Below are 16,220 nucleotides of genomic sequence, written 5' to 3'. Positions count from 1 at the left end.
AGACATGAGAGAGTCGAGTGTCTCTCGTGCATTGCCTCATGCTGTGAAAGTTAGCTTGAAACTTCTATAAAATCACATGGGAGCATTTGATGCTGAAAACTGCTGCAGTCTGCCACAGATTTTCAGAACAGATTAACATTGTATTGTTTAGTGCAGCATGGTGCACTAAACAGTATGCGCGAGCAAATGATTATGCGCGTATGCGCGGGCAAATGATTTTTAAAAAATGCCTTTAATCTTGCCTTGATTTTCTTTGACGCCTGAGGGTGCGCAGGTATATAAATATGAAGTATGTGTTCTGAAATAAAATAGTTGCAAGTGCAGCGAATGTCGTCTTTTCCTGTTTGTCTTCACTGTGTCCGTGTCAGTGCGCTGCTTCACCAGCAAGGTATGATGATCACTCACCAACTAGCCCAACTTTACACTTTACTGAGCATGGTGCAAGTCTAGTGCTTTTCAAGCAACACTTTGTGTATTTGAAAGAAAGCATGTCACTTTCTTGTTTGGCAGGTTTTTGACATTGGTACAGAGGGTGGGGACCAGGAAACAGACGGTGAGATGCTCACTGAGACTGAGGAGATGCCCTATGAGTGTAGTGCAAGGTGAGGCCATGAGTGTGACACATCGGTCTATTTGGTGTACTCTTTTATGAAGCTCATGTAACAAGCTGCTAATTATTTCTGTTCAGTTTCTTTAGTTTATGCTTGTGGCCACGTACAGCACAGTACCTTAAGCATAGGTTCTGAGTATAAAAGCAATTTTAAATTCGAATTAAGGGAAGGTACTATTCAAAATATTGTATCATTCTCAGGAAATTTCTGGTATATTTTGCTTGCAAAATTATGTTCAGACATTAACATTCCTCATAGAAAGTGAGTCCGAAGCATGAACATACGAAATCATCTACTTTTTCAAAGCTACAAGTTCTATAAAATGTAATCTGGCTGTTTAATTGGATAAAATAAGCTGTTCCAAATTAAGGACTTCATCATCATATAGCTAGCATGGGAAAGTGTGATCACAAAAGCCCGTTGTTTTGCTATTGTACATTGCAAAAATATTATGGCTACAGTTGTGATGAATAGTATCATTATATACTTCTGGGCTAAGAAAATGCCTGTGGTGTGCCAGCATTATAAGCATATTAGTTTATTATTCTTTTGTCAATGTATCAGCATTTCTTTTTAACTGAGCATGTCAAACTGTCTGCACTCTCTTGTGCTTGTGGTTTACCATTACTTAAAGCATTCCATGTTGCACACATAAAAAAAAAAAATTTATGGATTGAAATGATTCCCAGTTTTCTTGTGCTCACGTCATATTGGCATTGCTAGTCTTGTGCAAAGGTAACACTTACTTGTTTCATTTGCACATGCTTTGAGTGTGACAGGTTGTTCTTATTATGCCTTTGCACCAGGCATAAGTATCCCATACTGTTCGAGGAACCAGTTCTGCTACAAGCCAACAGGTGGTATGTTGTGTGGGCCCATGTTTCGGGGCCAAGTAGTGACTGTGGTTCAAGTGGCCAGTCCGTCATCACAACTGAAGACCAGTAAGTGTGATCTTAGTCTTGCTTACGGCTCTGCCTGAGGGTCAAGTTTCCTCAAAAATGTGGATCTACTTACTTTATGGCACATTTAAATAATGTTTCAGAAAAATGTATTTGTCTTTAACATAGCCAATAATGAGCCCTTGTACCATACCGACAATCTTTGTTTTTAACTTTCTTAGCACTAGTTGATTAGCACCACAGTTATGTATAATGTATATTTCCTTCCAGAGTTGTTTTTTACTTCAAGAGTTCCAAAAAGTCCAACAATGGAACAGACGTTAATGCCGGACAAATTCCGCAGCTTCTTTACCGGTGAGCTGCCTTTGCATGCTTGTTTTCCTGCAGCAGAAATAGTTGTTGCCTTATAAGCCCACTCCTTGCTCAACAACTGTGATTACAAAAAGCTCCATGAAGTGATGTTGACTTCAGTTTTATAAAGCTGATGAACCTGGAAGAAATGGCTTTGTGGTCTTTTTACCTTTAGTTTATGTACAGATTTTCCTGGTAACACGAGAATGTGGCGAAAAAAGTACAATCTGTTGAAAGTATGAGGTTATCTTGATTTGGCTGCTTTTCACGACACTGATCCAGGAAGTACCTACAGCATCTGGTGATCACTTTGACAGTGCAGCATGCTGACTGCACTGCGGTCTTTGTTATGATTTCATACATACAGGAATTGCTTTTAAGAAGTTCTTGACACTCCTGCACTCAGTGCTTCGAAAGTACATGTTGCAGCACTTGCTGATTAATGGCGCAGTGAAAGAAGTTGCAGCTGTTTTTGGTCAAAACTGTTAGTGTTTTTGGCAGAACATGAATAAAAAATGTCCGTAAACTTCATCCTTGCTAGCACTTTCCTGTAGAGGCTCATGATAGCATGTTGTCATTTCATTCAGACTGCTTCCACTTGTGCTGCATTTGAGCTAGTGTTGCAGAAGATATGACAGTGATGAAGAATGCTATAAATACATTGGTATATCTTTGTGTGTGTACACTGTAAAGCTGTAACTGCTGATGGGATACAAGGTGCATACACGCTGCCACTTGCACAACAAGAAATTCTTTGGACTTATGTCAGCTTGTGTGTCACCTATTTGGAATGTCATGCAGAAAGATGTGGCCATATCAAAGACACATAAATTGTTTCTCATTGAGATTAGTTCAGAGAAATGAATCATTTTGATGACAGTACATATGACCAAGATCACCTCAGAACAAGGTTAGTAACTCGTGATTGTGGATATTTTTGCAGCCATCAGGAGTTCTGATGAATAAAAGACAACACTGACCAATAACTAAGAAACTTTATGAGAAGTTTGAATTACCTGATATTGAACAAAATACATTTGAAGAAAAAGAATTCTCAAACATACACTAAGCACCTTGTTATGCCTTTTTTAGAATCCCAAGTAACGCATGGCATGTACTGACACAAAACTCTTGAAACCTTGCTAAAAAGTTTTGTTATTGAGCAGTTTTCACAAATTTAAATGACATGGATGAATGATGTACCAGTGCTTATAGATGCCTTGAACTACTTTTTATCGAAGTCGAAAAATGCATTTGAACATAAAGTAGGCTATTTCAGAAACACCTTGCTGCAAAAAGTACTTCAATGCATTCAGCAGAAATGGAGTTATTGGCAATCAAACATCCTCTACGCAGTGCTTCCTCTCCTTCAATCACTCGCACTATGAAGGCTATGGCAGAGCAGGACGTCCCACAACACTCTGTCTGCTGAATGTCACTGTGGCGCACAGTTCAAATGAGATTTTGGATGTTCATGTAGATGCCACTACTTCCGGTTTTGGGGCCTATAACGCACCAAAAGCAGTTGTCTTCAGCATACCGCAGTGCACTGTGCAGTGGACTCATTGCAGCGTCCCGGGGCGGCCACGGTGCTACATGCCACTGTAGTGTATATGCGCAGCGTTTGATTTGTGCACAACAGGGCTTGAATGTGCGCTTGTGCTCATATACTACTGTCTGGCCGTGCTACATGGTGTGGATTGGCTTTGTCCTGCACCAGCTTGACCAACGGATAATAGCCACAATCAACTTGCACATTTTCAAGTACTATCACTTGCTCAATTCTAAGTGAAGTCTGCCAAGGCATCCAACTAGGAGTGGCCAGGAGTGAGTGCACACTGGCAAGTGTGCAGGTGGTCTGACCTTAAGTTTTGCGTGGTTCAAGGCTAGTTGAGTGTTCAAAACTAATCAAAATTAGCGAGACCTGAGGGTTATGACACCGCTTAGCAGGTTGGCCAAAGTTTATTTCCTACGGGGGACAGCCATGGCTGAGCATGAGTAGACGAAAGTCAACTTCTTTCGGAAGTACGTAATTCTTATTGAAATTCAAAAGCAGATTTTTGCTTGCTTCAGCCTGTTTGTTAGCATCAATAAATATACACAGTAAGAGCAGGAAGAAGTGCATTGATCCAAATACCCTTCTTGATTGATTTAAGCCATTGCCCAATAGCAGCCGCATATGGGAATCTGGTATATTACAAAATAAAGCATCCGGAAAAGAGTGAGGAGTAGGCTTCTGTTCAAAAGAGAGTGTTTGAAAGAAAGGTGACTTTACACTCCGCTTGTGAGCTGCACGCGCCGTGCACGACTGATAAACTTGGCTGAGAAGTTCACCGCGGTGTGTGTTTTTTCACCAAACCCAAGGAGTGGTTCAGGACCCCTCTAATTTTGTAGACAAATTTTCTTAGATGTTCATGTCAGTGCGAGCTTTATTAGTTACATCATTTTGGTCAATCAGGCCACTGAAGCATAGTAATCTTGATCCTACCTTGCCTAATGAAACAAAGCCTTATATTAATGGTACGTTTTAAATGCATCAAGAAACATAACAGGTCAGTGGAAAGGCTGATGTTTGTTTGAATAAATCAGACTTATGAATCATTAGAGTTCAAATAATCAAAAGTTGACTGATTTAGACCTGCACACATGCAGCTCTTGCTGCTTACTGCACTGTAGATTTGAAAACAATACCTTATTGACTCGTGTAAGGGCCGCACCCATGTAAGGGCTACACCCCCCAACTTAGCAGCTCAAATTTTGGAAAAAAATATTTTGACGAAGAAGCAATTGCATTCAGTGTCCCGATGACGCATGCGCGCATTGACAAATTTTCTCTTGCTGCATACTTCTGCATGCTGCTACTAGATGACGACAGCTGTACATTGACCTCTCATGCAATGGTACATCCGGGGTTGTGGGGTGTGCACCTGTCAAGGCTGAACCGGCACCATTTTGATGAAAAGGTTTGGTCCCGTGTAAGGGCTGCACCTCACCAAAATTGTGAAAAAACACAGGTGCGGCCCTTAGATGAGTCTGTACAATATTTCACTATTTGCTACACTGAAAAAGTGGTGGTGACAGGGTAGGCTCAAAGCTATCTAAGTTTGTGTTTGGAATGTCAGTTGCCTTGCGTTCTTGATCTCCGCAAAGTGTGTTTTGTTTCCTGGTCACTTAAATCTTTGCCTCCTTTTTTTTTCTTTCAGGGTCATTGCATCAGATGTGCAAACTTCAGGCCAGCCTGCAGACCAGTCTGAATCTGTTACTATCCTGAGCCACAAGTTCTCCAAAACGGTCACATTGGTTAGAGAGCTTGAGTTTCGCATTTCTTTTTAACAGAAAGTATTCTTGTGGTGCATAGCTTGTAGTGTTGAAGTGACAGCAAGATGTTAAAAACCCCTGTTTATATATCCGTACTCATCGAACACAGAAATTATTATTCTACACTATAATAAGCTCCTGTGTGTCACATTGACACTTTCTGGGTAACCTTACTCATGTTCCTGCCCAATCGGAAAGTTATGGTCGGGTTGTTGGGATTTTTATTAAAACTTGCTAACATTTGCTGCGTCGGGTAGAATAATGAATACAGTGAAACCTCGTTAAACCGTAGTCGGCCGGAGCTCGGAAAAAGTACGTACTAAACGGTAGTACTGTTTAAGCGAAATAGCATGAGATCGCCCACTTACCTGTCGAAAACGGAACTCAGAGAGAGTACGATGAAAGGGGAAAAAACGTGCAGTATTTATTCGTTTCGCGGGACGTAAGTGTTATTTTTCGTTTGATGTCGCGGCGGCCTAGCACGACGACAGCGGCCTCAAACTTGCTGAAGCTGCGTGCCAGCTTCTCAGCCAGCCTCCCCCCTCTCGGCAAACACTCGCACGGCAGATTCCTCGTTGGCGTTACGTATTCTCCGTGCACGCGCGCAGTAGTGCTGCATAAGTCCCGGGGCGCCTTTTTCATTGCCGGGTGCCGGAGTTCGGAAAACTTTTCGTTTGGAATAGTTACGTTATCGCGCCCCTGTTCTCCTTGCGACGATCGCATTCATGAGGCTGACGTAACGCGCAGCTTCTGCCACTGTCGGGCCTGAATGGCCCGTACTGTCGCTTTCCATGTCGTCCTCATCACTGTCGCTAGTTGACACTTCGGCAACAACAGCGGCAACGATGGTGAAAAGTCGAACCTCGTAGCCGACATATCTCTTCGCGGTCGCAGCAGCGCTGCCGAGCAACTTCGCATTCCAAATGCCACAGACTGTAGTCAACAGCAGATCCATGTCGCGGGCCAGCGCCGACTTCTTTGTGTCACGTTCGGTAACACGGACGATGTCTAATTTTTTTTCTATGCTGAGCACCCGGCGTCTTTTTTATCCTAGCTTCGGCATGACGCGAGTCCTCGCTTGCACGACGCAACAACGCTCTCTGGCACGGCGTCCATGCGGTGTCGAAATGATGTTGATGTTGATGCGGCTTCACGTGCAAACGCACAGGGCGCTCGGAGGCCGTTGTACCGATCTCTGAGGCTTGTTGTTCTGCCGGGCCGCCCGATGGAGACGACGCACCGCCGTGTTTGCGCGACGAAAAGTGGAAACGCTTCGTTTTAACCGATGCGTACGCAATAAGCTGGTACGGTTTATGCGGATACAAAATACATTATGTTCAATGGCCGCTGAGTCGGGGAATTGACTTTACTACTTTTAAACCGAAACTACTGTTTAAGCGGGTACGGTTTAACGAGGTTTTACTGTATTGTGTTATTGTTTGTTTATATGAGGTACTCTCAATGGAAGGTGTTGCATACCAAGGTATAGGTTGTCTTGTTTTACCCAAGTAGCCGCTGTAAATGGGTTTGTTATAATGAATTTCAACTGTGCTTTTCTTATTGAGGTTGCTGATCATGAGGCCACTGGGTTGGAGCTTTTCTTACTGCTTTTTTTTATTTTGCAGGAATGCTTCCAGTCATTGCTAAAGCTGCTAAACTGGGGCTGGAAGGCATTTAGGGCAGGCATGTGTGAGCTTGCCGACAGCCCATCATCTTCATTGGGCAAGGCTCTGCTTTTAGACCTGCGAAAGCTGCTCTACATCTGCGCTGCATCTCTTCATCTGCTTCGCATATACATTAATGAGGTGTACCCCATTGGACGTGAGTGTTTTTCCTCCGTATTGGCATGAGTGATTGTCATTATTATTTTATCAATAAATACCCAGAGGGCATTATGTAGAGAGGGGAAGCACGTAGACAAAAAACAAAGAAAGAAGGTACAGCAAAGATAGTGTATTTATTCGAATGCAAGGTGAGGTTTTCCCAAAAGAATCCTTTGATTTGAAGTCAACCCTGCTATAGTATATGTGAGGTTGACAGGTTCATTTACTGTTTCAGTATGATGGCAGTGTCCTGGTGTGATGAGCAGTGTTTGTTTAGTATGATAAGCAGTGTCATGTTTTCGGTGATCCAGTTTTTAGATGGCATTACCAATTTTACCAACTAATAAATGTTGGCAGGCAAAGCAGTATTTGACATAATGCCAGTACAAGGCCTGTGCCTTTTGATCATCTTTGTGGTCAAAGAGCCATCGAGAGAACTAAGTGCCACCTTGACAGCTGGCGGAGAGCAGTAATAGACTATGCCAGAAGGTATCTACAAGGATACGCTTAGTGTATGAAGTGTTTCCTTTTTTATACTTTGGATTAGGCAGGTACTAAACTTTCCAAGTCTGTTGAAGTCACTGAATGATTTGCCAGATGTGCTTGATTATTCAAATATTGCCACGGCACCACCACTTTACCCCCTTATGAGGATGACTGAAATTTCAGACATGCTACAGCATGCCATTCTATTTTTCTGACTACACCTGCATCACTGCCTGAAAACTGGCACTGCTTTGTACAGAAAGTGAGAGGTTTTTGTTTTCCTACATTGCCATTGCCTTCTTGAAACAGAAGCTAATGATAAAATGCTTCTCTTCTTGCCTAGTTCATAGCCTAGTTAATCTAGTAGTCACCATCCAAGTCAATGGGGTAGGCCAAAGCAGGGCTGGTGACCTTGGAGATTTCGTTATACACCATGTGCATTTTTCGTGTTCAGTGTTTCATAATTAATGTAATTAAATAATGACATGGTCTCGGGTGTCTTTGTTCACTTCTGTAGATACAAATTTGTGTTGCTCAGATACATCACCTAGCACCACTCTCGCTGTAAGTGCTGACATAGGCTGCAATGAAGCGAGAGAAGTGCTGCACAATGAAAATGATGAACCTATCACCATTCTTGTGGTGGAAGGCTGTTAACTTCTGCCCAAGTTGCTAGGAGATGAAAATTTCGGGTAAAATGCTTGTATCTTGCTTTCCTCTGTCTGTAATGACAGCATGACATGACCAAAATACAGGCTGATGTAGTCACGTGCAAATATGTGTGTAAGCACCATGTCACATGCTTTCTTGGCTATTTGCATAATTAAGACACTTTTTTTTTTCCTGGTGAATTTGTTTCATGGACTCTCAATTATTTGGTCTTCCTGGCAAATTTCGGCAGGTCTCAATAATTCATGGAATACTTTATATCGCCTTATATTAGTGTGCCTACTTATACTATTTTTCTTGGTTCCCCTGACTGCACCTTTACCAGGAGGTAGGTTTGATTTGTTTGTTGTATCATTACTGTGCTGTGAAAAGTGGTCAATGTATTCGGACAATTTGGGTCCTGAATTTGTTGGCTAACTGAATTTTGGTTTTTATTACCAATTTATCATTATGTGCAAGGTCATCGTAATTTCGTTCAACCATAGAGACATCTATGGTATGCATGAAACATGGCAGAATGCGATTTGTTGAGGCTTTCCTGTTTTACAGGTATTTCGGTATTTGTGACTTATAAAATTTTCTGGTTAATGCAATGCCCATCTACCTTTGTATTGCAGTGTTCACACTGTGATTATGACTGTTTTAACGAACCTTACACTATCGAAAGATCTTGTAGCATAGCCGGGCCAGCATGCAGTGCTAAGAACAGAATGTACGTACATGCTTTGGAGCAAGACCAACAATTATTATTAACTGCAGGGCATTTATGTATTAACCCAGGAGAGAGAGAATGGGAAGAGAACAGAGCCAGGTTAGAAAAAAAACTTAATGCTTGTGCAGTGTGTAGTGTGAACTATGATGCAGCAGCTGATACAACAGAATATATAGCGCTATTCAGTTTTTATTCCTCACATGACAACATAGTGCAAGTAAATTAAAAAGTCAAGTCCAAAGCCAGGCAAGACATGCAGAAGGCAGTATGTGCATTTTTTTATGAGGAGTGATGTGCTTTTGTTTTGTTTTCGAAGACAAAGTCTAAGCAGTGATGATGAATATAGGCTGGACTTTTTCATCTCGACTATACTCGGGGACGACTTTCTGTGGCAATGGAGAGAAAGCTACGGGGTGAGGGATCTAACTGTTTCGTGTTACTATGCCAATGTAGTTCCCGATAAACTGGTTTTGGTTTCAGTTTCGGCATGACAGATACGCATTTGCTACAGTTAATTTCTTTGCATGTGCTCCGTGGTTGAGTGCGTTGAACCATGATCACCAAGCATGCAGGCATATTGGTGTCTCCTTCCCTACGCTTCATTTGTTTCTAATCACAATGAAGCCAATGGTTTGACTGGAGAACTCGGACTGACATATTATTTATTTATTTAGGAATACTGTAGCCCTCACTTGAAGGCCATTGCAGGAGAGGAATTGTCAAAATAAAAAGATGAATTTCAGCGCCGACAATACAACGTTATACAGCGCTGTAAAACACAAATTACAGGGAGGATGAGCAAGTATACACAGTATACACAGAATAACAGTAGGCATGATCAATTCTTAATTATCCTGTTGCCTGTAATACAATTCTAGTTGAATATAAAATTTGTTAACATTTTGTGCTGTCACAGTGCAGTCCAGAAGGCCATTCCATATATTAATACACGAAGAAAAAAGAGAGAAAACATTCAGTTGGACTATCGAGGTCGTTGCTCTTGAGGTCGAGTGGGTAGTGTCCTCATTCCAGGACTCCACTGGCCATGGCTACTCGACGTACTTGCTGGATGAGAGCTTCTTGTCCCGCTAGGGTATCGCTGGTCAGGAGAACAAGTATTGAAAACCATCAAGGCATGTTTTATAAGGCTGTACACTAGTACTGTGGTTTAAACGCGCACTGTGTTTTAAAAGGGGGCGAATGTATGTTTCTTTGTTTATTCTTATTTGATTTCTGGTTACCTGGAAAAAGAATTTCATTCGTTGTTTTTCTTGTTGGGTTTCTAGCAGTTCCAAGTCGCATTTCCAAGTTGCATTTCTAGCATTTCCAACATTTCAGCATGTGTGTTACAGAATTGGCTCTCCAATAACGCAAACAAACAAAACGCACAGCAGTTCTCCGAATTTTTTCGAGTTTATCTCGCAAGTGCAGTTATTGAGGGCTCCAAATTGGGGAGGCAGGCTCCAGAACCGGGCGAACAAATGTTTTGTATGCAATTAGCTTCAGATGTGTTGGTGAATGCTGCAACTTTTTTTTTTCAAAAAGAATAGTTTCCTGTAAGCCCCAGAGCAGACCTCCTCCACTTGGAGGCACCAGCATAAGTCATGATTAATGATCACCCCTAAGTACCTAAAGCTATGTACATTCAACAAAGAGTTGTTGCCAATTTTATACTCAAAGAAAGGCGCAGTTTTCTTGTTATATGAGCAAATGTCGATTTCGAATAATTTATTTCCATTCCCCATTTTATGCACCAGTCATGTAAGTCTTGGAGGCATTGAATAATTTTCCTTTGGTCGGTTTTATCTGCCACTATCGAATAAAGCAAACAATCATCAGCGAAATGTTTTATTTTAACAGGTGATTCCAGAACACTGGAAATATCATCGATGTAAATCAAGAACAATAGCGGCCCCAATACTGACCCTTGTGGAACCCTAGACAAGACTTAAAATTATGGGGTTCTGCGTGCCAAAACCACTTTCTGATTATGAGGCACGCCCTAGTGGAGCACTCCGGAAATTTCGACCACCTGGGGATCTTTAGCGCGCACCTAAATCTAAGTACACAGGTGTTTTCGCATTTCGCCCCCATCGAAATGCGGTCGCCATGGCCAGGATTCGATCCCGCGACCTCGTGCTCAGCAGCCCAACACCATAGCCACTGAGCAACCACGGCGGTTTAGACAAGACTTCTAGTGGATGAGACGTGATGTTTTAATTGCGGATGGATTGTACATGACCACTCAAATAGTCTGCAATCCAGTTCACAATGTCTGGAGCAATACCTGCATTCTGAATTTTAAAAAGCAATTTACAATGCGGTACCTTATCAAATGCCTTTGCAAAATCTATGCAGATGACGTCAATTTGTTCGCAAGCATCCAAAGCTGGATACAAATCATGAACCGTCTCAACAAGTTGCGAAATAGTAGATAATCCGCTTCGGTATCCATGTTGTGACAATAAGAAAAAGTTATTGGCTTCGAGGAAAAGAATGATATGCTTTGCTACTGCATGCTCCATAAGCTTACAAGTCACAGACGTAAGGGATATGAGACAATAATTGCGAATTTGATTTCAGCTGCCAAATTTAGAAACTGGAATCACAACACCGCTGTGCCAATCTTAAGGTAGTGAACTGGTTTCCAAGGATTTTCGAAAGATTATGGTTAGGTAAAATGACACCAATTCCGCATATCGCCGTAGAAATTCACTTGGGATCCCGCCTGGCCCACTTGCTTTCTTGGCATCAAGCGTAAGCAATTGCTGAAATATGCCTGCCTGAGTGATTTCTAGTGGGCGCATTGCACAGGTGCCCAATTCGCTGCGCTCATTGTTTCCTTGCTCTGTTCTCGTCTTCATAAATACTTACTGGAAGAATATGTTGAAGCAGTCTGGTATTTGCGTCTTTTCCGTGATCATTTGAGGTCCGCTTTTTATCTTAATGTTTTATCTTATCTTTTATCTTTTTATCTTACTTTTTTATCTTATCCCTTAAGTGCATCCAAAACTTTTGTGGCGAAGACTTCAGGAACCCAGAAAGCGCTGTGTTAACGTACTTTTCCTTAGATTCCCGTAATGCTGACTTTGGTTGAGCACGCAAATGGGACACCTGGGCTGAGTTTTGTTTATTTTTGTATAATCGTTTTATTCTGCATTTTAGGTGTATTATTTCCCGAGTTATTCATGGGCTATGCTGCTTCGTTTTTTTCATGCAGGTAGGAATAAATTTATCTATGCAATGCTTGACGATTCCCTTGAAACGTTGCCACAATTTTTCTACAGATTCACTAGATGACACAAGTTCAAATTCACTAAATGATAAACTTAAGTTATCTGCTATTGTTGTATCGTCTGCCCGTGCGTAGTCTAAAGGTTAAAAGCAGGTGATCGCCGGCGACTGGGTATATCGATTGGTATATTGATGGATATCATTTTGTGGTCTTATATTCCTGGTTCGACTGACACACTACTAGCAGCTATTTTGCAAGATATGAACACAAGGTCTAACAATGACTTAGAATATAAAGTTTCTCATGTATTTTCTTTAACATTTTGCCGTAAATTATGATAAATCATAATTTCCAGTAGTTTTCAGCACTCAAAACTTCCGTGTGTCCGGGCGAGAGAGTTTTCCAGTTTATGTGGGGTAAATTAAGATCTCCAATCATTATCAGCCTTATACTATTATTCAAATGAGTCCACAAAAAAGCATTTAATTTGTCCAGTAACTCAGGCGTGGTAGCAGGGGCCCTGTATATGCCTCCCATTAATAACGCAACACCATTTGATAAGATTTTGCACCACATTGCTTCTGAAAGACTACAGTCTATTCTTTCGGCCCTAACTGATGATTTCACAACTACAACTACGCCCCCACCTCTTGAGCCCCTATCCCATCTGAACATTTTATACCCTGGAGGAACAACACAGTCATTTGGAACTAAACTGCTGTATTCAACCACATCTCTGTAATAATAACTATGTGTGGATTATGAGAGAGTAATATAGATTCAAGTTCTGTGATCTTATTTGCAATACTCCCTGCATTCAACAAAAGAAGATGTAGCTATGCGAGCTGCTGCTTAGAATTAGAAGCGCCCTCCAGACCAGTAGTTACAGAGAAGCAGTGCAATTTTGGGGCAGTTTTGTCCCTGCTTTGTGCTATGTGCCAACGCTATCCTCGTGCTTCATCCCAAACGTACCATTTGTCTAGGTCTACCATTTCTCATAGATCAGTGAAACCTTCCCTCCTTTAGCTCTTTCTGAAGCAGCACTTCCCCATAACTTCTTTCGAATTTCCACCGTTTCTGCTGCATAGTCATTGCTGATGGAGTAGGAGGATCCCTTCAGTTTGTAGCAGTTTTTCATCACGTGCTCCTTTTACTTATAGTCATTGTAGCAAGTATGTGACGCAATCTCTCATCAGTGCCACTACAGTGTGCACACACTCCCCCACCGCTGCCGAAGAGGTCGCAGTCGCACTAGCCATCGTGGATCCCCGCACAAGCACGGTTCTCAGTGACTCTAAACAAGCCATCCAAAATTTCTCAAAAAACTCACCCTGTCTCCCCGCCACACACATCCTCCGCGGTTGCGCTCTCGACAGAACTGTAAGCTTAGTGTGGGTACCTGCTCACGCGGGGAACTCTGGGAACGAAGGGGTCGACCGTTTAGCCCAAGGCCTAACTAACCGGGAGGCCGGCCCCTCGAACCCAGATGCACCCACAGAGGCCCCCAAATCCTATGCTGACATTACTAACTTCTACAAGGAGACGAGACGCATGTACCCACCTCCCCACCCCGACCACGAACGAGCGCAAGCCACCATGCTTCGCAGACTGCAGACTGATTCAATTCTCAGTTATTCTAGGCTTTATTTAATCACTGGAGGGGATTACGACCCTGCCTGTACTAAGTGCGACCATGGAGTGTTCGCCACTCGGGCACATATTCTCTGGGGATGCGAGGGTAACCCTCCCCCACAATCATTACTGCCAGCTCCCTCCGAGGAGGGTTGGAACCAGCTGCTGACGAGCTGACAAAAAAACGCAACTGGCACTCGTCTCGTGGGCCCAAGATGTCGCCCCCACCTGGGAGCCACACTAGGTGTACCTGCCCTAACTTCCTACCCTGCAGTGGCAAATAAAGTTGTTTCTCCCTCTCTCTCTCTCCTCCTTTTTCCTTCTTTAATCCTGCCTAGGCAATGTATTCTTTCTATCGTCTTTACTTCGATGCTGAACTTGTCCTGAAATACCTCTTCCATGACTGCTTTTTTTTTTTAATCAATGTGTTTTAGAGGCACTTTCTTCGACACCAAAAATGAGAAGATTGTTGCGTCTGCTTCTGTTTTCGTAATCTACCAGTTTTTTGGCTTGTAACCACACAGTATCCTCAAGAGAATCTATTCTGGCTTTTATTTCCTGGATACCATCTAGTGCATCGCATACCTTGTTCATCTTTGGATTCAGTTGACAGATCTGAACCTTAATGCCATTCAAACCACTATCAGCCATGATCTGGTTATCTAGTATCATCTGCAATAGTTGGGCGGTTGTTGGCCCAGGGTTCTCTTCAATATCTTCCGACATTATAAGCAGGAACAACATCGACCAACAATCAGCAACAGTCTGACAAAATCTACAAGGGCACTCTAATGGCAGAACTAACGGAAAACGGTTGTCGCTACGAAAACATGGAACTTCATATCGAAAACGAACCTGCAAAAGCAGCAGTAGCGGCTTAGACATGCTGTCCACAGGCTGAGTGCCATGCCGTCGGAAGTGGCCCGTTTCTCTATGGTCCTTTAATACTGTTGGTACCGATGTCGTCACTCCACGGGGCAGGTGATTCACCAATGCGTAGGCAATAATTTTGTCGGCGAGATGATGTGGCAAGTTTGGCGTCTGGTCGGGTGTTGCTTGAAGAAGCCAGGGCGAAAAAACATGGCAGGACCTGCAAAAGCAGCAGTAGCGGCTTAGACATGCTGTCCACAGGCTGAATGCCGTGCCCTCTCCATGGACTATACCATCCAACTCAGTATCATCCAGAAATGATGTGAATTTTGTCAATGCTGCAGTTTTGAGGGCATGCACTGATATGTAAACTCTTCCGGAGCTGAAAACTGGGCAGCACTGCGAACATGTGTAGCATGCTTGCATAGCGCGGTTACGGTATACCGAAAGTGCAGCAAGCACACACTGCGGCGTGAAGTAAAATCCCATTACGCTGGCCCCAAGGGGTATCAGTGGCCCACTGCCCATATGATCTGCAGCTCGAAAAACATGTAGTGAAGTTCACGTTGCAGAACCCATGAATCCTGTGCTCAATCCCTACCCCTGCCAGTTCTGATATCTTTGATGAACATCGTACAGGGGTGCGGTCGTGTCTCACGATATTGCGTGGCACAGGTTATATACTTCGGAATAGCAGTCGTACTGCACTCGCTAAGTTGCTTGTCTAAGCATGACGGTGTGTAAATCCCTGGATGGCTGAAAAATGTCACGCTTTCTAAACATCTACACAATTAGCACTGGCTCAAATGTCACCTACCATTTGACCAGTAATCAGTGGTTCCTTACATTGTAAAACATTGATTTAGTTAACTTTTCCAAATGCCAACATTCCGAGCAGTACTCAGACTGGTGGTTAAGCCATCCCAGTGTCCTCCACTTTCCAATGTGAATTTTTGTGGCTATTTTTTTATTTTTTTATTTATTAAGTACTGCTAGCCTGAATTCCAGGCCTTAAGCAGGAGTGAGTTACACTTCGGTACAAATGTACCTGAACAAGAAATGAGCACACATACAAACAAATGGAACTGGAGAGAAGCGACTCATGTGCCAAGTACGCCACTAAATAATATAATTTCAAATGGCAAAATAGTGGATATATGAACACGCATCATATCGCAATAGTAGATATATGAGCACACTTCGAGACGCATTAGACAAGAGCCGATTGGAACGATTGGAAATGTGAAAAAAAAGAAAAAAAAGAAAAGTATTTGGTTAGATGTGTTATACATGTCAATGCGATGCACAGTATAATGAAAAACTTAACTGTAAAAATATCAAAATAAAGAAAAGCAGGATATAAGTGCAACGCTTTCATGGAACGTTGCTAGACCATTGGTGATAAGACACTATCATTTCACATCTTGAAGTGCGGCAGTGAAAGCGGTCACAGAAGAGCTCTCGATTACTTCTCTGGGGAAATGATTCTAATCACGGATGGTACGGGGGAAGGAAGAATTTATGTAAGTATTAGTTCTGCAAGAAATTTCGCTAACTTTTTTTTTAATGGAAAGAACGAGTGGGATGCTGCGTAAGAGGTTTCAAGTACGTAGT

At 42.5% G+C, this 16,220-nt stretch overlaps 1 protein-coding gene across 1 annotated transcript in view; it reads left to right on the top strand.

The window, feature by feature from the left end:
* Positions 1–16,220, top strand: part of hiw (MYC binding protein highwire) — a 287,002-nt gene that overhangs the window by 106,944 nt on the left and 163,838 nt on the right. The window contains exons 26-30 of the mRNA XM_065451052.2: positions 511–602; positions 1,418–1,552; positions 1,781–1,864; positions 5,065–5,161; positions 6,805–7,000. Of these exons, the coding sequence (XP_065307124.2) occupies positions 511–602; positions 1,418–1,552; positions 1,781–1,864; positions 5,065–5,161; positions 6,805–7,000 (604 nt within the window). The remainder of the gene's footprint in view (positions 1–510; positions 603–1,417; positions 1,553–1,780; positions 1,865–5,064; positions 5,162–6,804; positions 7,001–16,220) is intronic.

The sequence above is a fragment of the Dermacentor albipictus genome, chromosome 3 (assembly GCF_038994185.2).
Source record: "Dermacentor albipictus isolate Rhodes 1998 colony chromosome 3, USDA_Dalb.pri_finalv2, whole genome shotgun sequence".
Lineage (NCBI taxonomy): Eukaryota > Metazoa > Arthropoda > Arachnida > Ixodida > Ixodidae > Dermacentor > Dermacentor albipictus.
This window is presented reverse-complemented; position numbering and strand designations above follow the sequence as displayed.